General features: G+C 39.5%; 2 protein-coding genes across 4 annotated transcripts in view; one reads left to right on the forward strand and one right to left on the reverse strand.

Annotated features, from left to right (window-relative positions):
- The window catches only part of TTC37 (tetratricopeptide repeat domain 37), a 77,899-nt gene extending 69,606 nt beyond the window's left edge, over nt 1–8,293 (forward strand). For all 3 annotated transcript variants that reach the window (XM_006081209.3, XM_023749847.1, XM_023749840.1), the window contains 3 exons: nt 3,669–3,799; nt 5,777–5,900; nt 7,538–8,293. In XM_006081209.3, coding sequence (XP_006081271.1) covers nt 3,669–3,799; nt 5,777–5,900; nt 7,538–7,612 — 330 coding nt within the window. In that variant the 3' untranslated portion in view covers nt 7,613–8,293. The remainder of the gene's footprint in view (nt 1–3,668; nt 3,800–5,776; nt 5,901–7,537) is intronic.
- An 11,770-nt stretch (nt 8,294–20,063) lies between these two features.
- The window catches only part of FAM81B (family with sequence similarity 81 member B), a gene marked incomplete at its 5' end in the record, with an annotated part of 54,647 nt that continues 51,562 nt past the window's right edge, over nt 20,064–23,148 (reverse strand). Inside the window, 2 exons of the mRNA XM_014454082.2 lie at nt 20,064–20,197; nt 21,826–22,021. Of these exons, the coding sequence (XP_014309568.2) occupies nt 20,064–20,197; nt 21,826–22,021 (330 nt within the window). The remainder of the gene's footprint in view (nt 20,198–21,825; nt 22,022–23,148) is intronic.

Here is a 23,148-nt window from a genome sequence, read left to right on the forward strand (position 1 = left end):
ATAGTCAATTTGAGGTGATTTGGGTGGAAAGAAATCCTGGTTAATGGTAATTGTATACCACTAAATGTTTTGTTTGTCCCATGTTTATATTTAACAAAGGTCTTTGTGACGTCGGTAGCTGGTGAGCTGTGGAAGCCACACAGCACCTATAAATGCTCTTGAATATGTGAACTGGAGAAGTATATATTCTTTTAGTCTAACATTATTTAGTTAACAAATTATTTAGTGGTTTGCTTGTTTTATTTGTTTGTTCTGATGCTTGGAAATTAAATCTGACCTGGAATAAAACAATAACAGCAAACATATCTAGCACTTAGCTTGTGCTAGACACTGTTATAGTGTGTTATAGTGCTTCACACATATTAACTAACTTAATAAGCACAATAACCCTATTTTACAGATGGGGAAATTAGCTTGCAGTTTGTTATAACCTTATATGCCTGCCCTAACCCCCAACTACCACCACAAAAGTGCTTTTTCTAAAAACCTGGCTCCTGGTTTTCACTATCTGTGAAACAGCCAAGTAAGCTGTTTAGAGACTGCCCCCTTCACTTTTTTTGTTTTTGTAATAGGGGAGATAACTGCTTTGCTTTCTTATAGAGTTGTTATGAATATCAAATAACATAACATTTACAAATGTATTTGTGAACCTTAAGGCACTATCTAAATCAAGCACACCACTAAATAATTTTTATTAATTAACAAAAAATAAGTGAGACTAAAAGAGTATAAGTTATACCAGTAAGATTAGACACCCAACAATTATTATAAGGAGATGCCATATTTCTATAGTGGCTAGATGGCAGTGTGCAGAAGAGGGGCATATTAAAATTAGACTGTTTTAACCCTTTGCACTCCGCTGTCCCCTCTCAGGGGACATCGGAATTCTAGCATATCACTCGGATGTCCCCTCTCAGGGGACATTGCAGTTTATTAGTGATTACGGGGAATTGAGTTATTTCAATGCAACTTTTTGAGACATGCATGTTTCCCTGAAGTTTTATCTTGAAATGGCACAAGAAATTAAATCAAAATATCGTAAAATTACTAAGATATATACAAGAAATGTCAGCGGGTTTTGTGTCGGATTAAAAAATAAACTACATATTCCCGATGTGGGACAAAGAAAAATGGACTGCATTGTGTGTTCTAACAGGAAAACACCTGGTGGCAGGCGTCAAACCACTTATTACTGTCAAACATGCACTAATCAGCCTGCAATGCATATTGGGGAGTGTTACAAAACTTATCATACTGTACAAAATTATAAACAATAAAATATTGTTTTTTTTGCAAATATACATTCCTCGATGTCACCCAATTCATATAAGTCCAATATCATTATAATACGTTACTTGGTTCCAAAATTATATTAGACACCCAACAATTATTATAAGGAGATGCCATATTTCTATAGTGGCTAGATGGCAGTGTGCAGAAGAGGGGTATATTAAAATTAGAAAGGGTTAAAAGAGCCTACTGTATGTGTGGTAATATGAATAGGATATTAAACCAAAAGATGTAGACTAGAAGATTGCAGCTGGAGAAGGATTGTGAAGACATTTCCTTAGAGTCCTGATGCCTTCACCATCTTCTCTCTGGCACATTTCCACACAGAAATGCCCACCAAGACGAGGAAGGAAGGGTTGTCAGAGAGAGGGAGGCCTTGGTGTGTCACCTTTGAGGTCCTGGAGGCACATGTCTCAACGCACATGGACAGGTATCTGACCCCTTCCTCAGAAGCCATGGCTCTCCATCTGCTGTGGTAGCACCGAGAAAAAGAGTTGCTCGTGTTTTGGGAAGTGACTGCAAGCTTCTGGGAGAGAGTGAACGGCAGTGAGTGAATTCCTGAGGTGGGAAGGAGCATATGTTCAGGTACAGGATGGAGGCAGTGCAGGAGCAGCATGGGACCAGCTGTGCTCCTGGCATTTCTCAGAGCCAGGAATGAGTGATGCCAAGGATGAGAGTAGAGTGGAGTTCTCTTCGATCCTGTCCAGTAGGGCCACCTAGAGGAGTGATGAGATCTCAGGAGAAAGGAAGCTAGAGGTTTCCAGATTGCAAAGATGTGAAAAGATTAAGTGGAATAACATTCACCCAAGTCAGAGGAACTTCAGATTAGCAGGACTGTTTCGTGGGTGTGTGTCCTGTGCAGTTGCACAGGGCTCCACACTTGGTTTAATTTTAACGTTCTACAGTTGCCTTCTTGAAAATCTTAATCATTTAACAAAAGGCCCTGCTTTTTTATTTTGCACTGGGCCCCAGAGGTTACATAACTGTCCTGCAGGTAAGAAACTACTCATGAAGTTGGGAATCTCTGATAAAGCCAAGAAAGTCTGGATGAGAAAAGGCTTTAATTATTTGTTAGGCCTAGAGAGCTAAACATCTTACAATGGCACCAGTCAAATGCAGACTTCTGGTATTTTAGTATATGGGCCTGAAACCACAATTAGCAAGAAAAGGTGGGAGCTTTGGGAAGACAAACAAGCAATCTACTGCTGCCTGTAACCATATCCTAGCTGGGCGCTGAGGAAATGGGAGTTGGGTGCAAATATTACCTTTACTAGTAAATGAAGATTGAAGTATTGAAAGGAAGAGGACATTCTAATTATGACCATGTTTATAAATCAATGTAAGAAAAATGGCTGTAGGAGTTATGGGGCTTACTGAAATTTATATCTAGGAACAGAGGAAAAATCTTCCTTATATAATAAATTCAAAAGACATAATGGGAGTCAAGAATAAATGCATTCTAATCACATTGTTTAGCATACCAGTTACCTTATATAATAACCTTTGGGCTAACTTTACAGAATACTTTATATGCGGTCTTGGAATGTATAGTGTGTATTATAAAAGTAGCCAGTGAATTTGTGGTTTTTGTTTAAAAAAAATGTATTCAGAATAATTACATTAGTATGGGTTTTGACATTTTTTTTGTCAGGTGTGCCCAAAGTCTCATTGCTCCTGCCTTTATAGATGATGCCTCACAGCCTCTGTTCTTTATTTTTAAATTCATTATCTTTATAGCTTCCTCTTTCTTAATTACACAGATTACTATTGCCTACACTACCTTCAAAGTTTATTGCTCTTTTTCTTTTATCATTTAGTTTCTTAAATGGATTATGCATTGACTCATTATTTTAACTTTATTAAAATGTGTATTCTAGCTACTTGTAATTATGAAATCTTGGTTACAATTTGAGTTTTTTAATGAAAGTTTTTAAATGCATTTTTCTTCTTGCATAATTCAGTAGTGTGTTCAAGTATTTCATTTCAGCCTTTCCTCTCGCCTTAGATAATTTTTGAAATGTGGAACTTTATATTTATCACTTGTTAAATTTAGTTTTGTATTTTTGTTGACCATAGACTTAGTAAGTGATAGATTTTATTCACCTATATAATACAATAGTGCATTTTCTTTTAACAAATATTTTAGCATTTTTAAGTGATATCTCCTGGTTGAAACTTTCCTTTATTCCACTCTACTCTGTTATGTGGCTCCTTTAAGGGCAGGATCAGATCTTAATCGTTTTGTAGAATTATGCTCCCTATAGCATTTACATGGCAACTTGGACAAATAGGCATTCAATAAGTGAGAGTTGAGTTGTATTCATTTAAGGTAAACATGTCAAAAGCTTTGATTTGATATTTGTTTTTTATTTTTACAGGCCAACATTTCAAATGATCACTGGCCATCCTTGGTTCAGGAAGCTACAACTGAGGCCTTGAAGCTTTGCTTTTGTCCACTGGCTATCCTTTTACAAGCTTTGTTACAGTTCAACCGCAAAATGGGGGCAAGGTGTGAAGAATCTTTGTTAACTTTTTTCCCTTGGAAATATTTCTTTACTTTTAATCCTGCTGGTCAGCAAAGAAAGATTTAGAATGAGTTTAACAACTTTGTCATTACTCATATATTTGCATCTACTTTAGAAAGGCTATTTCTAGTAACCCAATAAGGAAGAAAATAAAGCTTTACACTTGTTTTTTAAAAATAGTTTGGTACACAAATACAGGATATGAGATTTGGCATGACAGTATTTTCAAGTGAAGAAGGCCTGGGAATTTGCTCTTTACTGTCTTAGGTTGAGCCACTTGTGTAATGTGGATGCTAAAAACAAACAAAACTGAAAAGACCCAAGTTCAAGGCTGATTGAGATAAGTTCTTGTAAGGCAATACACTATGAAAAAGGTAATACATATTGAAAAGGCAGAGACATAAATAATGTGAGTTTTATATCTAGAAAATTCAAAAGTTTCTCAGATTTTAAAAAAATTAGCAATCTTTTTATTGGAGGGTGGGGATGGGGTCAGAAATCAATTTTTAAAAAGTTACTTAGCCCAGCCAGTGTGGCTCAGTGGTTGAGTGTCAACCCATGAACCAAGAGGTCCCTGGTTCGATTCCTTGTCAAGGCACAAGCCCAGGTTGCGGGCTCGTTTCCCAGTAGGAGGCATGCAGGAGGCAGCCAATCGATTTTTCTCTCATCAACATTTTCATCTCTCTATCCCTCTCCCTTCCTCTTTTTCTAAAAAAATCGATAAAAACATATTTTTTAAAAAAGAAAAGGTAACATTAAATAAAAAACTTCAAGGTGATATGGATGATAAATCAGGCAAGAATGTTTCAAAATACTAAGAATAGTATCTAGCTCTAATCGATATCACACATAACCCACGGCAGCCATAAGTAAAACCATGGTTTAGAAGCATACACTATTGGCACAGAATAGGTAGTGTAGACATAGAGCTTAATGCATATATGGCAGAGACATTCAACATCACAGAATAGGAGTGAAGGAAGAATTAAGACATATGGCTAATCAGCAATTTCATCACCATTTATTAGTATTTATTTGTGGCCAATTTTTATATAACTGATTTTACTAAAAATGTTTTAGGCTAGAATTTAAGTTTCCTAATGAACTCCCTCTGATTGTGCTCAGTGTGGGTTACTTAGAGGGCCTTAACCCCCTTTGCCTCATAATATCTGTTAGTGCCTCTCATAATTTTTATCGCCACTAAAATCATCCCAGATAAACATACAGTCTAAGAAAACAGTGTGCTCACTATGTGGTTTCTATGTAAGAGCATCGTCAAGACAAATTCTTTAGCTCCTGCTTCAAACCAGTGCTACTTAGAAGATCCTCCTGTTCAGCGGTTCTCAGTTACCACTATTTATGTTGCTTCTACCAGTACAGAAGTCTTTGGAGTCATAGATGTTGGTAAATTAGGAAAGAAAAAAAACTAGAACACAGCTGTAAATCATTCTGTTATTACGTGAGTTCCCACATTGTACACATCCTGGAAAACATAAACTAAAAGCCCGATACTATACATTTAGGCTCTAGTATAGATGTTGAGTATTTTTTCTTATTCCACTCTACACTATCTATGTATAATTTATTGATTTATTTTATCTTCTCCCTATTTTCAAAAAAGATTAGAGGGAGAGCACTCAGAAGTGCTCATAAAATAGGGACCTTTTCTTTATCCTATTTGGAATGAGCCTTAATGGGAATAATAACAGCAATCTGCCTTATAAGGTTGTGAATATTAAATGTGACCATATTTGTAAAACACTAGGCAAATATAGCACGTAATAAGCACTGTATAAATGTTAACCATTATTATTAACTTTATTGTCATAAGTATAAGAAATTCATAATTAGCACCAGGTCTACAAAAGAATAAAAAAGATAATGTGTGTGAGAAACTAGTATATGAAATATTTTATATTAATTTATATGCTTTGGACTAAATGTGAATATCTTTTTCCCAGAGAGACACGGCGACTTTTGGAGAGACTGGTGTATCAGCCTGACTATCCCAAATCTATTGTATCAACTGCACGTTGGTACCTACTGAGGCACTTACATGCCAAAAATGATGGCGAGCTCATTGATGTAAGGCATTGATTTTATTCAGAATATAGCATCTTAGACCTTTGTTGGAAGAGGGGTGGGGGTTGCTGTCCTCTGCATTGCAGGATTTTGGCAGTAGCACTGTCCTCCTTCCTCTACCCAACTTGTGACAACCAAGATTGTCTTCTATACATTGCAAGTATCCCTGAGCTGAAATTATCCCTGTCAGAACGACTGCTTTAACCTGTAGGAAGTATATCCTCCTCATGTGCTATGTAGCAGAAGAGAAGATAGACAGTTGTGCTCGGTGCTTGTTGTGGAATTTCTTGTGATTATTGCCGTGGAAGCAAATAGGTTGACAAGATTCATTCAGAAGTAGCAAAATTTAATGGCATATTCATACTATCTTTAGAAAAGTTATTTTACTACATCTTGTTTTTTCTATAAAATGCATGGAACAATTTCTACTCTACTTCTTATGGGATGACTCTATGTAAACATATATGCATGTATCTAAAATTCTTTTTAAAAATATAGTTTATATAATAAATACATGTATTGGGTTCAGATTCTCATAACTTCAGCCAGCAATTTTTAAAACATAATAAAAATTAATGAGAAGCTTATAAAAAATATCTACAGCATTTGAAATACTGTTTGCCTTTTAGTGAAACATATAATATTAAAGAAATATTAATGAAAACAATGTTAGGCAGAAAGCATTATAATCAAATATATTGCAAACCAGAAAGGAAGAACTTACATGAATCTTGGGAGACAGTTCACCATGCCTGGGTCTGTTGCGTGTCTAAACATCCTATGAGCAGAGGGCCTGAGTGCCCTTTGTTCCAGACTATCTTTTCAAGGGTGTATGTGTAGTGACAGCCTTGGGAGACAGAGATGTGTCTCCATCCAGAGCAAAGGATAGGCCTGCTTGCTGCCTGTTATAAAAGACTCAAGTCTCCTAGGCTCAGGGTGCCCCTCTTGTAATACACCCCAGAATGTATGGGGAAAATTATATGTGTCCATTCATGTCACCCCCGTGAGACTTGGAGGGCAAGGAGAATAGATGCAAATATGTTGATGCTCATGTTGTTGGCTGTACCATGAGTAATACCATGGAGGGCTAACTTGTTACCTTGTGAGTAGAGCAAAATCTCTTCAGTGTTTGAAAATGAACAACCAAAAACTGTTAATAGTAGAATGATCAACTGAAATTAAATCTTCTAGTTTGTGGAATTGCTAAAAATCATTGAAAGCTTCTTAAAAGGACCTAGAACCTGGATCCTGGATCCTAAACTGTGGTTTTAAAGGAGAACAATGTCATTTGTACAGTTTTATGCATTAAAATGGTCTTTGGGGGCTAAGCTTTTAGAGGTGACAGTATTGTAAACAAAGCTGCCAAACATAACCTTTAATTTTATACAGTGCTCACAGTGGAACAATCAAAATATTGGCATCTGCACAAATTAAGCATTTGAATAAATTGTGCTTATCTCTAATCTTTGCTCTGGTTGAGCAGTTTGTTTCAGCAAATATGACTGAAAGATTGCACAGTCACATTTTTTGTACAATTTAATATTGCCTGCTACTCTTAGGCATATTTGGCTTCTATAAATCTAAATATAGATATTGTTAATGAACAAAATACTAATGTTCCTGTTTGTGATTTCCTACAGGTACTGGTAAACAATGCCAAAACTCATGGAGATACAAGAGTACTGGACCTGAATCAAAAACTGTCCTCACAATAACAATGTATTTTTTATATAAAGCAAGCAAAGAAAAAGCTGTTAGAGTGAAACAATGAATCAATACTCTTCCCCAAAGCAACATTTTTTTAAAACTACATGTTATTCATTGCTTTTTTTAAATCTAAAGATGTTTAAGTTCTTAAACTAGGGCTGTAATTTTCCACAAACTCTAATGTAACTTTAATCTGAAAAACAGCTTTGATTTTGAGAAGTCTGTAATAAGAGGAAAAAACCATGATTCCCTTAGTTATTCAACAGTTATTTGTAAAGCATTATTTTTTTCATTTTTGCATGATGCACAATAGGATTTTTTTGTGTGATCCCTTACAATAAAGCCTTAATAGTTGGTTTCTAAATTATATGCAAAAGCAAATTAGCACACTATAGAATTTAGTTTCTTTTATGAATTTTTAGAGTTCAGCTCATCATAAAATCCAAATAATTTTATGACCTATTTTACTAGTAGTTCACCTCAGAATTTGTTGATAAAGCATGATTAAATTACTAATGGACATGTTTATATAATTCAAGACATTCAGGTGTATGCATTTCAAAAAGAATGGAAAATTTTGGAATATAATGCTGACAATATTTAATTGATCATGTAATTCCTTCAATTATGAAAATACTTGAATTTTCTGAAATAAAAAATATAGTGTCTTATTTTCTTTATACTATCAATATCAGATATAATTTTTAAATTTCAAATTTTTGAGAGCACATTTACTTATTTTATTTCAATTTTTCAAAAAGCCATTTATATATTTTTGAAAAAACTATGTCACTTACTTTGAATTAGTGTTTTAAAAATGTTTTTAGACATTTACATATATTATTTATTGTACAAAAATGTGTGGTTGTATTTTATGTATGTAGTTTTTTCAAGCCAGCACCTTCACAATGTTACTTTGTGAGATAAGTTGATGATATTCTGTAATTAAATTTTACTTCGGCGGTTAATCTGTTGAACTACTTTTAATTTGATGAATTCCCAACTTTGGCTGAATATTCCATCATTCAGACCTGTGCAATTAGAATATTTAAGGATGGAGCCTTGGTCTCTGCATTTTAAGGGCATGCCTAAGAGATTCGTATGCCCATTCAGGTTTGTGCACCACTAGATTAATCCAATAATGATTCTCCCCTTTATTTCTTTTTTAAACAAGATTAGGCAACTTGCCATTCTTTCCCCATTTATTTCTTATCCTCACATGTGTCAAACTGATTCTGTGCTTTTAACAGCCTGGCCTGTAGGCTTAGACCAGTTGTGCTGCGAGATGCCAGTGCAGCCAGTGCCTGAGCCCTCCTGCTCCCTCAGGACAGCACTCAGCCTTTTTCCCTCCGGAGCAGGCTGTTCTCATCTGCTTAAATGCCTGGGATTCAGTTCTAGGTCTCCATCCGCATCCTGGGGATCACTTCACAAGGTAATTACCTCTGGTATGGAGTGGTTAGCCTTAGCTCCAGGCCTGTAGTCAAAGAGTAACTCTGTTTCCTAGTTCTGGCCTCCAGGGTCCTCAGATCCAGGTTTTCTAGAAGGCAAGACTGGAAAAAAAACCTTATCAATCCTATCTCAGGTGATTCTTTTTGATATAGATGTACATACATCCTCTTCTTGTTTATTGCCTTCTTTTCAAATTGTCCAGTTACTATGAACCTTAAATCATTGTATAATTTTTACAGAGTTTACTTCATGCAGACCTAGGCTAAGTGTTTTAAAATTGCCATTTAAACCTAGTTAGCAAAGGAGTGGTGCTAAACAGTATGCTTAAAGCAAAGGAAATTCCCAGTGAATCAGTGCTATTAGAGTCTAGAAATTTTAAAAGTAGCTGAAATTTCCCTTCAGAGTTTATACATAAGCTTGATTAGAGAACTTACATTAAATCTTATTTCCTGAAGCACCAATATTTAGCATTTATATTATTTCATTGTTTTTGTTAGATTTTTTTTTTTTGAGAATTATAGTGCTTTTTCTGCTCATTTTTACCCTACCATTTGGCTATTACTGATTAGACGTTTATAGACTAGATGGCATCTGATAATCATTTTCTGTGGTAGAAATACAGTTCAGCTTATGAGTAAACTTTTGGAACATAATCTGGGATCATATATTTCTTAAGGTGTCTCTTGCATTAATTTCTGGTTAGGATAAAAATACAACCTTAGTTTAAAATGCTATACTCTTTCACTTTATAGAGTTGACAAACTTCCTTCAACTTGGTAATCTATATAGAACAGCATTGGACAGAAATGCTCCAGTTACTGTACATTAAGGAAGTTAAAAGATGTACATTAAGGAGTTAAAACAGTATGAAACATTAGGAAAATATTCACTGATAAGTAATATGTGGATATGAAATGATACATTATTTGGTTGACCCATAGAAAGTTTGATGTCTGCTTTGGGGAAATTGTATAGGCACAACAAAAGGAAGCATAATTTATGTATCGGTCATTGTGACTTGCAGATCCATTTCAATTTTTCCACATTAAAAATGTGGAAGCGTCGTTTTGGCAGAGTAGACTCTTATCTCTCCAGGTCTTCCTTTCTCACACTTGATTGGCTGATGGGTGAAAACATCTTGGGCTCCCATGCTGCTTATTTCCAGGTATAACAGCTGTTGGTTATAAACTGACCTTCACTTTGAAGGAGAAGGTTTTTTTGTATGTTTTTTACTTTAAAAAGATACAGTGTATATACGATACAAGTACAATAATCTTCCCACATATATATCTATACTAATAAAAGGGTAATATGGTAATTAGACCGGGAGACCTGGATATCCTTCCGGACAAAGCCATGGTGGTGGGGCTGAGGCAGAGGCGGTTAGGGGCAATTAGGCCAGGAGCAGAGGGCAGTTGGGGGCCAGCAGGCCGGCGGGGGGTGGGAAGTTGGGGGAGAGCAGGCTGGCAGTGGGGGGCAGTTGGGGGCAATCAGGCTGACGGGGGGCAGTTGGGGGTGAGCAGGCCGGCAGGGGGTGCAGTTGGTGAGCAGGCTGGCAAGGTGGGGGTAGTTGGGGGTGGGCATGCTGGCAGGGAGGGCAGTTGGGGGCAAGCAGGCCAGCAGGCGAGTGGTTAGGAGCCAGTGGTCCCGGATTGCGAGGGGGATATCCGACTGCCGTGCGAGAGGGATCCCAGATTGGAGAGGATGCAGGCTGGGCTGAGGGACACCCTCCCCCCATGCACAAATTTCGTTCAGCGGGCCACTAATGTGTGTGTGTGTGTGTGTGTGTGTGTGTGTGTGTGTGTGTGTATGACTTTATACATACAGATAAAGCAAAAAGTCAGAAAATTTTCTTAGCTAGAGTATATGCCTTATTTTTGGTTTAGAAAATATAGTCTCTTGCTCTATTGCACTTAGAGACCATTCAGTTCCTAGCTGTCCCTGTCGCTATGTAATAATGGGTTTTTCTTTTCTTTGGCTGATTAGAATAGGAACTTTTTGAGTAGCAGTGTTTTAAATTCTAATGTACCTAAACAACCCACACAACTAATTTTTTTTATAATTGCTAAATTATCTTTAGACCTCAAAATGTTTTGAAAAAAACCTAAGAATAGTATCTCTAATAAAGAGCTGTTATGAAACACATTTGATATTTTTTATCTTATATTTTGAACTTAGAATTGAAAATACCTATTTGTTTTAGTGAAGGGAAGTGATACCAGGAAAGGGATAATTAAAATTGGTATATTCATTGAAAAAAGGAGTTGGATTCTACATTACATCACTGGACTCTTGAAATAATTTGCATGTTGATTTTTTCCCAGTTTGAATCAGTACAAAAATTCATTTGGTCTTCATGCTTCACCATATACTTTCCCTGTATATAATCCTATATAATAAAAGGCTAATATGCAAATTGTCCCCTCCGGAGTTTGGCCGACCAGGAGTTCAACTGCTTGCTATGATATGTGCTGACCACCAGGGGGTGGCTCAGAACAAAGGAAGGCCCCATCTGACAGCCGGGGGAAGGAAGCAGCTGGAAGGCCCCAATCAGCCCTGATTGCCAACCAGGCCTAGGGACCCTACCCATGCACAAATTTTGTGCACTGGGCCTCTAGTACCTATTACAAAAACATGTTTAAATTGTATTTTTCTGGAGAGAAGATAGATAATGAAAAAAATGCTTATTTTGATATTTCTGCTTATGGTAGGCAGACTAATAGCCCCCAAAGGTATCCATGCCCTAATCCTATAACGTGTAAATGCATGGCACAAGGGGTTATGCGGGTGTGATTGAGGGTAGGGACCTTGAAAGGGGGAGATTCTGAATTATCCTGGTAAGTCCCTTTTAATTAAGAGACCTTAAAAATGGAGAGAAGTGAAAACAGAAGCCAGAGAGATTCCCCTTGCTGACCTTGAAGATGTAAAATAAGAGCAGCCTCTGGAAACTGGAAAAAGCAAGGAAACCTCCTGTGGCGTTCCCAGGAAGGGATGCCGCCCTGCTGACACCTCGATGATAGCCTGGTGAGACCCATGTAGGACTTCTGTAGATAATCCATTTGTGTTGGTTTTAAGCCACTAAGTTTGTGATCATTTGTTTTAGCAGCAATAGAAAGTTAGTACATTGCTTATTGCATATACTGTTAAACAAATATGCATTCCATTGAATTTCAATTTCACCAGATCACTGAATTGGGAATCATCATCTAAATTGTTGCCAAAAAGGGGGTCATCAGATAAATATGAGACCTCTACTGTACAAAGGTAATTTATTAAAAATGGTTACTGTGAATATATAAATGTCAAAAGTAGTTGACTAAGAATATGTAGCTGTTCATTTCTGTAATACTATCTATTCTCACTCAACATGCTACTTACGGCCCAGTATCACCAACACAGTTTATTAAGTATGTCATTCTCATTCTTCTTAAAAGAAACTGCATTAAATTAAACAAAACCTAAGTGGTATGTTTTAATTTTTAAATATTGAATGAGCATGTGACTAAATCAGTCTTATCTCTAGGCCTTTCATTTTAATGTGAATTTGTAAAAAGCCAAAAAAGTGAGCTACACTTCCAATGGCTGCATTCTGTTGTTCTAGTTATCAAAATTTTCTAAGTCCTAAGTGAGCTGAATGAAGCAAAATCCTATATAATCCTATATAATAAAAGCCATATGCTAAGTGTCCGCTCGTCCATTCAACAAATCAAAGTGTAATATACTAATGATATGCTAAGGCTGGTCAACCTCTCACTATGACGTTCACTGACCACCAGGGGGCAGACGCTCCGACCGGTAGGTTAGCTTGCTGCTGGGGTCCGGCCGATTGGGACTGAGCTAGACGGGCTGGACACACCCCAGAGCCCTCCCTGGCCCCGATCGTGCACTGGTGGGGACCCTCAACCTGGCCTTCACCCTCTCACAATCTGGGACCCCTTGGGGAATGTCGGAGAGCCAGTTTCAGCCCGATCCTGCAGGCCAGGCCGAGGGAACCCCACTGGTGCACGAATTTGTGCACCAGGACACTAGTACTGAAATAAACTGCTTGCTGCAGAACCTAAGAAGCAGCAACTTTGGTTTTCATTGAACAGGGGGCACCCCTGTGCTTACAAACCTTAGACTAGAGCCCCTTTCCAATGAGACCTCTACTGTACAAAGGTAATCAGCTCTAGGAACTAAGACTCTGGGAAGGAAAGTAGAACTACACTCAGTATTATAATGGAAGCCAGCATGTGTAAACGTTTGAATGTAATTGCCTGTGCCTGCTACATGCCAAATAGGCTATACTCCCTTCAGAAAGATCACCCACATTCAGTAACATATGCCCATTGTTTGACTATCTGACTCCCAGATGACTTAAATAACCTGAGTCTCTAAGAAACCCATGTTTTTAATGCCAGGGTCTCCCTTATCAAACAAAATATGGTCATTGCTTAATCTCTATGGAGAAAAAAAATGCAGCATAGTTTAGTATTAGGCAATCAGGAGGTGTTTGGGTATTTTTGGAAAACCAGTATAAACTGGTTTAAAAGTTCTCATCTTAATTGTTCTGGTCAAGTTAATAAATTAAGGAAGGAAAAATAAGGTACACTTAATCTGTATAAAGACTATTTCCTGGCATCAGAAGTTTGGAAAACAGCCTGAAAAGAAGTATAGGGCACAGGGGAAAAGCCAGGTGGAGCAGAAGTTTCCTTATGTGGAAAAAAAGATTAGAGAGAAAACACAGCTGAGAAGGGAAACTTATATTTCCATAAACAGCTTCAATAAGGTGGAAATAAATACATTTCTGACTTGCCTGAAGCTAGCACTATAGTGCCTCAGAACAAGTATGGTTGGAAGACTTCTGTCTAGAACAAGTCTCAGAATAAAGTACTTATTAACTCACTAAACCGCATATACTAGTAGACTTGTGCACATGGGAAATAAGCAGGCAGCAGTTTTGTGCACGTCAAGGAGGTTCTAAGAAAACCCACGTAAGAGGTAGCATTGCAGAGTATCTTGGTACGTCCCACTTGCCTCAGCACAGGAGCCTTTTGTGCTTATGAGGTGGTTATCATTACCCACCAGGTTCCTGGTGCCACTGTCTGAGTTCTAGGAAGAAGCTCAGGAGAAAGGGAACCTCCTCCAAAGGACTAACTTTGCAAATGTATTATTTCCCCAGCTTCATTTGCAAATTTAAACCTATGCAGGACAAGGAATTCTCTGTCTTCATTAGATTTTGAACTTTATGAAAGCTGAAGCCAGCAGTGAACGAATTGTTTTAGTGAATCCTTGATAACATCTAAAGTGCTGGCCCTTGCTTTTCTCTTTGGCTTTTCTAGCCCCTTTCCCCTCCCATGGCTTGACTAGCACTTTCTTGGTTTTGAAAGACCTTGCCCTCCAATTAATCCCTATGGAGGTATTCTCATAAAAGCTCATGGGTGTGTGTTTGTTTCTGAGGATTTTATATAGATGATGTTAATACTTAAAAGCCTTTAAGTACTAGGCGATGGAATATAGGCATAAAGACTAGCTAGATCCCTTTGGTGTAGGAGTGGTTTTGGGTTGCAGGGGTCGGTTGTCCAGCACCATTCACATGCCTCCTTGTTGGCATCTCCCACTTGAAGTCCATTTCTGATGGTTTCCCTTGTGAACGGAGTCCATTACTCTCGGAGAGGCAGCTGGGAGTTGGATACTAATGGTTTTTACCTGACATCAGCACCTTGCCCATCTCCAGTCAATGACCATAATGTTTCATCAGCTGTTAGCCTCCCTTCTCAGAGACAATAGGAAGAAGTGCTTTTAAAGTAGAAGGATATTTCCTCATTTTAATTTTGTTCCAGGAGAAATCTATATTTTGCACTTTCTGCTTTGCTCCACTCCTAGAATTATTGCAAGCCAAGGTATTTCTTCTCATATATAGTAAAAGGACCTTTTGAACTCAAATATTTGTTGTTGGGGTCCAACCCCAACGGGTCCAGGGATCCCCAAAGGTGTGGACGGAGTCGGCGAAGAAGGAATGACACGAAGACAGCCTTCAGTTGATCAGCAGCCTAGTCAGGACCTCTAGCCAGGATCTCCAGCCAAAGTTCTGGTCGGAGTTCTGGTTAGGAACTGACGAGGATCTGATGTGGATCTGATGTTTATTGTCTTGTTACATCTATATTTATACCAGCCGATTTTAATCCTGTCAATTTCTATTACAAAGGTTAGGGCGTTTCTTATCTCCATTCCAGGGAGTAAAGATTATGTAGCTTAACTACCCGCCTGGCACTTAATTAAGGGGTTGTATCCCCTCCCTAACCTCAGGGAAAGATCCCTACCTGGGGAAACAACCTTTCTCGGAGAGGTGACCTTGGTTAAAACACATAGCGCCAAGAAGGGGAGCAAACATTAAGAACAGTATGCCATATACGCCAGGTCCCTTGAAACATGCTGTGCAGATGTTTCTTCTCTGCAGCGACTGTGTCAAGCAGCAAGGATGGACCGGCTCCCGGCAATTTGTAGATACTGATCTTAATCAGAGTTGGACAAAGAGTACCATGGAACTTGTCTTTCCCATAAAACTCAAAAGGTTTATTTATTACTAAAGGCCCTATGCATGAAATTCATGCAAAAGTAGGCCTTCACAGCCCTGGCTTTGTCCAGGTTTTCCAGAAGGATGTCCAGACGGTTGTTCCACTGTTCAGCTGTTTGGTCAATTTGCATATTATGCTTTTATTATTATAGATTATTAATCAGTACAATTTATCAAGAGCAATAGCTACTAGGTATCAGACACTGCATTAGATGCTGTGCACGTATTTTGAGAAACAATATAGCAGAATGTTCACCAGCAAGAGTAGTTCTCTGAATTGCTAAATTCAAATCCTGGCTCCATCTCCTACTAGCAGTGAAACCTTGCATAGTTACCTAATGTCTCTGTCTCTAACATCTGTCTGGAGTATTAAATGAGTTCATCCAATGCTTAGAAATAGCTCAACAAATGTTTTCTTAATTCTTCCAATAATGTACAAGGTAGGTATTTTTATCCCCACATTTTTTTAATCCTCACCCAAGGATTTTTTTTTTTATTATTTTAGAGAGAGAGGAAGGGGGGAGGGGAAAGAGAGAGAAACATTGATGTGAGAGAGAAACATCAGCTGCCTCCTGCATTCGACCCAACCAGGGATCTAACCCATAACCTAGGTATGTGTCCCGACTGGGAATCAAACCCACAACCTTTTGAGGTATGGGATGATGCTCTAACCAACTAAGTCACCCGACCAGGGCACCGCCTCCCCTCCCCCATTTTAAGATGAGGAAACTAAGACTCTGCAGTTAAAGAACATGTCAAAGTCACGGATAGTGACTGGGTGGCCCTGGTTTTAAATTCAAGTCTTTCATACCTCAAGTCTCTTTCAAAACTCCCAAGCACAGATATTTAGTTTATTTTTCTGTTTTCTCAGTTTGTCTACTGGACTGTAAAAGAAAACCTGGTTTATGACATACTGTTGCGCACATCAATTTTTACTCACACCATTTGTCTTGTGTAAATACCTTCTGAAAATGAAGTCGCAGAACTCTGCCAAGGATGGGGGGGGGGGGTGTTATGGAAATTTAGTCCATGGAGTTAGAAAATTTCATAACTGCGTATTCAGGGAAAGATCTGAAATAACAGACGTTTACCACAAATGTGTGTGACTCCACTCTCCTGGGGAGGGAGATGCCAAGCTGGGTAGGGGCCAAAACAACCTAATATTTTTCCTGGCAATGGTCCTGCTTCTCCCGGGAGGGCTCGCTACCCTCTCTTTATGGGAGGAGATGCACTTGTTTTATGGCTTGGAAAGGCACTCAGGAAGGTATTACAACCATTGCCTGCTGGGTTGTGTGGTTTACCCAACTTTTCCAGTTTACAGGGTCAGTAGGTTTTAAAGTATCATTGGTAGAAACTCCCATGGAAGACTGACTGACACCCTCAAACGCCGCTGCTCCCTCTTCAGTGCTGCCTCCACATGCTCACCTACGGGCTTCACGGTTCCTTTTCGGCCCGTCCTTTCAGTGCTCGGTGTCCCCGGAGTTCTTCCCGAGTCTTGGTTGTTCACTGAAATCTTCATGTCCCCTTCCTTCACCCAACCCCAGGCCATCCCTTCCTCACCCATAACCCAACAAGCATTTCTGTGCTAAATCCTCAGTTCAGATCTTTCTCTCATGCTCCTGGTGTTTATCTCTCACTCACCACTAGACATATCCACTTAGACATCCCATAGATACTTCAAAATCAATTAGTTGAAAACTGAGCTCATTATCCTCTTCCTCCTGTATCACCTCCCTCCTTCCCCACCAGATTTGCATCTCCCAGTGTCTGTAATATATTTATTCTTCACATTACAACCAGAGAGAGCTCTCTAAAATGCAAATCCGCTGTCATCCTCCTATTGGAAATCCTTTAAAGTCTAGTCTGGGCTCTGGAGATAAAGCCCACGTTCTTCAACATGAGTTATAAGGCCTGTTGTGATAGACACCCCACCCCCACCTCCAACGCCACAGTCTTCTCTTTCACTGTTTACTTCCCCCATTCCTCTTCCCCAACCTTCACCACACACACTTTACCCTCTGACCCTTACAGGGTATCCCCCAACATCGCATACACACTGTAACAGCTGATAACTCAATTTTGAAAAAGAAAAGTATTTTAATAAACACTACCTTTATTATATTCCAAGGGTGTGCACACAGTTTTGGGGACACCGTATATTCCTGTGTGCCGTTGTCTTGGTCTCCAGGACTTTGCTCCATCTGAGCCCCCACGTCTACCGATATCTAGCCCCTTTCCCTGGGCTAATGCCTACATATACATTAGAGCTTTCCATTTAGATCCCTTTCTTCCGGGAATCTGCCTGATTCCCCATGTTTATGCCAAATGGCTCTTCCAGGTGTTCCCATTACACCCATTATGTGTGCACATACCTGCAAGCAGAGGTCCCCTTGCCAAGGTTACGAAAAACTTTGAGGTTAGAAATTATTCCTTGTTCTAGAGCAGTGATGGCAAACCTTTTGAGCTCAGCGTGTCAGCATTTTGAAAAACCCTAACTTAACTCTGGTACCGTGTCACATATAGAAATTTTTTGATATTTGCAACCATAGTAAAACAAAGACTTATATTTTTGATATGTATTTTATATATTTAAATGCCATTTAACAAAGAAAATCAACCAAAAAAATGAGTTCGCGTGTCACCTCTGACACGCCTGTCATAGGTTCACCATCACTGTTCTAGAGAATAGTGCAGAACATGAATAGTCAATTTTATTGTTATCGATTTTACTGTCTAATACCAGGCTCTACATTTAACATATCTAGAAGTTATACATGACTTAATTTTGTAGGAAACTAATTAGTGTTTTTGAAGTGCTTTTAAATATAGCACCTAGATTAAATCATGTTGGATGTCATTCATGGAAATTGTTGTATTCTATTTTTTTTAATGAGTTAGCTCTTAGTTGCTCATAATTCTGATACATACTGAGTAAAATGAATCAATATTACCTGCTACAAATATGGGGATTGCTAGAAAACAAAAATCTCTGGGTCAGAAGTCGCAAATTGACAGCCCAGGGACTGTGTCTACCCACAGACATTCCCTCCTAGTTTAGGAACTATAATTATCCCTCAGTACCCTGGGGTGGGAAGGGAGGGTTGGATCCAGGACCACCCTCCCAGCCCCCAGCCCTGAGGTTACTAAAATTCAAGGATACTCAAGTCCTTTAAATACAATGGTGTAGTATTTGCATATAACCTATATTTGCATATAGACTACAGTAGGGTATGCCTACACATTACTTTATTCTCATGGATTTAGCATAGTGATTGGTGCATGGAACATTCAAGTTTTGCTCTTTTGGAACATTTTGGGAAATTTTATTTTTGGGGGGCTATTTTCCACCCATAGTTCAGTTGAATCCACCAATGCAAAACCCATGGATGTGGAGGGTCAACTGTTGTTAATGCTTATAAAGGGAGCAGTTCCATATTGTCAGGGGCAAGCTCCTCAGCCAGGGACTTGACTCTTCTGGGTGTGGGAAACGGAAAGAACACGCGGGTACAAGCAGGCACATGGGACATGCTTCATTACAAACAAAGCAACCGACAACAGGCTGTCAGTGGCAACTCATAGACAAGCTCAAAACAAGCGCAAACAAAAGAGGCTTTGTGCCAAATGCAGAAAGGCGCACCTGCACAGTGCATAGCTTGCTGGGTTCTTGCTTTTGCACCTGCGTATAGCAAGTTAGCCTGGAACATCCAGACTAGGATTCCCACGCTCAGAAAGGCCTGGTGCCTCTAGACCAGTGGTTCTCAACCTTGGCTGCACATTAGAATCACCTGGGAATCTTTTTAAAATCCTGATTTCTGGGCCTCATCCTCCGGAAGTTCTGTTTCTTTGTTACTAATGTTGTGGCCCCACCCCATAATAAAGAAACAGAATTTCTGGAGGATGAGGCCCAGAAATCAGGATTTTAAGAAGATTCCCAGGTGATTCTAATGTGCAGCCAAGTTTGAGAACCACTGCTCTAGACAAGGGCCCCCACGTCAATAAAACCCAGATTTCTGGTTTCTCTTGAAAAATGAACTCTGGGGCAATAATGGATTATATATATGCTAATACAGTAATGAAAAGGAACAGCATAGTGGCTATTCTTTTTAGACAGAGTGAGTGGTCTCCAATTTGCCACAGTTCTTGCCATTCTTTAATGTATTACACCTGCCCTACTTCATGCAGTTACATTATGTAGATTGCTCTTTTTTATTTGTAGGTAAATAAAAATGCATGTATGTAAAAAATTCATTAAGTTTTTAATTAATAAATTAATGAAAACCTCAGAAAGTTTCTTTGCTTTATTGGATTTTTTAATAACAGTCATCTCCTTTAAAAAGGTGGTAAGAAATACAGAGACAGAGGAAGCAATAAACATCTCAGATATTAACTTTCTTCTTCTCAGCTTTTACCAACAAACCACTCCATTGGCTGGTGAAAAAGAAGACTGGAAAGTTTCACACTTCCTGGAGATCAACTAGCTTACGGTGTAATTTCTTTAGGTCTTTCTGTACCTTATGTATCTCTAAATCCATCTTTGTTTTCTGTATTTGTTGGAGGGAGGTGAGAGAGTCATGAATTGATTTAAAACCTGAAAGAAGATATGAGTATACTTAAACAATGCATTGGAACGTTTGTTTTTTACAGAAGCTGTTAATCAGCAGTCCATAAATGATCATCTTTTAATTCAAAGCACATTACATTTTATTAAGACCAGTCTAAAAATGTGTAACCATTTCTTGTTTGTCATGAAGATGCATTAGCAATAGTGTTTCAACTTGTATCTGCTTCATTGTGGAATTTTAATTCAATTCCTTTCTTTTCTTCCCTCCAAATATATTGCAGAATGAAATGATTCTATATTTCAAGAGAAATTTTAAATAGCTTTTTTTTCTGTACACTTTGATAAGAGATTTGGATGATCTCTTTTTTTTTATTCTTATTACCAAATTAAAGGTAAAGACCTTTGAAATCTCAGATGAGATTTTAAACTTTCTCTAACATCAACTTGTTTGAGGGACCTAAAGAGTGGCCACCGGCCGCTGCACACTCCCCTCTGCCAGCACTTTGTATCTCTCATTAAAGTCTAATTTCTCATGGTCATTACCTACCAGATATCAAGCTTCTTGGATATAGCCCATTTCTTATTCACCGGAGCCTTTCACATAATCATTTCTCAACACATTTTTATTAAAGGCATAAAGGAGCAAACCATTAATTCAGAGTCCCTGTTTTCTAAACTCCCACTTAATAACATGCAGAGATTGCAAACCCCTCTTGAGCTCATGCTGTGGTTGTACTACTGGAATGAATAAAATTAAACCTCTGGTAGTGAAGTAGGAAGCAGGGCCCTAAAGAAGGGTCAGGTATGTTTGGGACATGATTTCTGGCCAGATAACTCATTATTCTGATTTGGCAGTAGGAGTTGGGGGTAGAGGTGGTGAGGGTCAGATTTCCAGGCAAAGAATTTCACTTATATGCCAGCCACATCTGGCAGAATGAGACCACGATGGTTTTCTACGATACCTTCAAGGCACCTCTATACAGGATCAAAATTAGGTAGACTTGACATACACTTTTCTGAGATCTAGAGGACAGAAAATGAGTGGGGCTTTCTCTAATGAAAGGAAACTTCTGGACCCTGGTAATTCCCTCAGCATTGTGGCTGGAGGCAGATGGCTGCTCCACAGCACCTATCCACGTCCTGGGCTTTGACAAATTAGATGAGCCTTTCAAATTAATCCTCTTTGAAGTTAGCTCAGCTTGACACTGCTGCCTCCTTAAGAAGAAAGACAGCCATTATTCCGGACACTGTTAATGTATCTTTTTTTCTTATGTCTAAATGTCAGGGCTCCGGCCTGACATCTGTCCAGGCTTATTACCTGCAAGTTCAAGGCGGGGCATTGGATTTAGGCTCCTTGTTTTATGATACACCCACAAGCCACGTCTTGATGATCCCCAAGGACCTTCCAGGTCCAACAATTCTATGAGTCTCAGAGAGAGAAACAAAACAAAACAAAACAAACAAAAAAACCCCCTCAACTTATATACCTTCCCATGAGATGTTGACATTCTATGGGATACTTAGAAAGTCGGGTTAAATACAAAAGGATGTCACTAATGACGAGATCAGTTGCCAGCCATTAGCGCAACATAGAAAACTGAGGGGTTGGCTAGGAGAGGGCTGTTGTTCTTAACTTAATCAAAGGTACCGCTCACCTGATTGGCATTCACTCTGCATTTTCTCTAATTCATCCCAGATGTGCTTTTCCAGTTGGCTCATCTTCTTACACAGTTTATTTTCTATGTGCTTAACTTTGCTTAGTGCTGCATCCTGTGTGTGTGTGTTAATGAAATTCTCTAATTTGCTTGAAAGCTGCAGTAATTTTTCTCCCATTTTATTTTCAGACTTTTCCTAGAAAAGATAACACATGATAAAACTGCAGACAAGAAAATCTTTGCGGCTTTGTAGTTCAGCTTAGAGAATGTTTTTAACAAAATCACTTTTCCATGTTAAACATGAACATTCGAACAAAGTTCCCTTGTATCTAAAACTATGTTCCCAAGTTTGAGAGTTCATCCCTTTGTCTGGCCTGGATCCTTTGTAGTTTCTGCAATTCCCTATGTTATGGAGGACAAGGAGAGGAAGGGCTGTGGCCTTGCTGAGACGCCTGGAGGATCTGGAATTTCGGTCTAGTGTTAAAGGAAGGCGTTTTAGATTCTGCTTGACACGCTCCTGGGACCTGCTCCGAAGTGTTAGAGGCCTCATTCCCGAGCATCACTTCTCCCGCAGACAGCCTTCAGCTAGATCAGTGATTCTCCACCCGCTGTCCTGTCCATTAGAATCACCTGGACCACACCTACCCCACACATTCTGGTTTACTTGGTCTCTGATGGAGCCCCAACGGATCCAGGTGAAGAGCGCTCCAGGTGATGCTAATTAGCTTCTCTGCTCCTCCCTCTGCCCCGAGGGAATGTGGGAGCAGGAACCGGCTGGACTGAGTGGCTTGGCCCCTTTGGTTCTCCTGCCTCCGGAGGGTGGAGTCCGGAGCTTCTGCCTGCAGGTGATCGTGTGGCCACCAGGTGCCACCTAGGACTGGTGGAGGCATCTGCCTGACTCAGGTAGGACAACTGCGGGCCCACCGGGCTGCAGGAGTGGCCGCGCATGGCTAACGCCCTTCTACCCAAGTTCCAGAAACACCTGATTTGAATGGCTTGCCAGGCTGGCAGCCACTGAGGACCCTGGTGGCCTGCGCTGCTCTCCTGCGGGCGCAGCAGCGTGGACACCCCGCTGGCGGGAGCGGGAGAAGGGAGCCCTGTGGTGGTGTCCCCCAGACTGCAGCCTCCTCCCCCCAGAGCCGAGGGGGGGGGGGTGGGCGGGTGGTCTGCACAAGGTCTGAGCTGGAAAAGGAGTTCGGAAAACCTTCCATCGGCTCAGGCTCTCGGGAGAGGTGAAACGGCTGGTCTCAGGTACAAGGGCTCAGGCTTCCTTGTGTTTAAGCATCGCCAGGGCGCTGGCGGGGAGGCCTTGCAAGGCCTGTC

Source organism: Myotis lucifugus, unplaced genomic scaffold, assembly GCF_000147115.1.
Source record: "Myotis lucifugus unplaced genomic scaffold, Myoluc2.0 scaffold_0, whole genome shotgun sequence".
NCBI lineage: Eukaryota > Metazoa > Chordata > Mammalia > Chiroptera > Vespertilionidae > Myotis > Myotis lucifugus.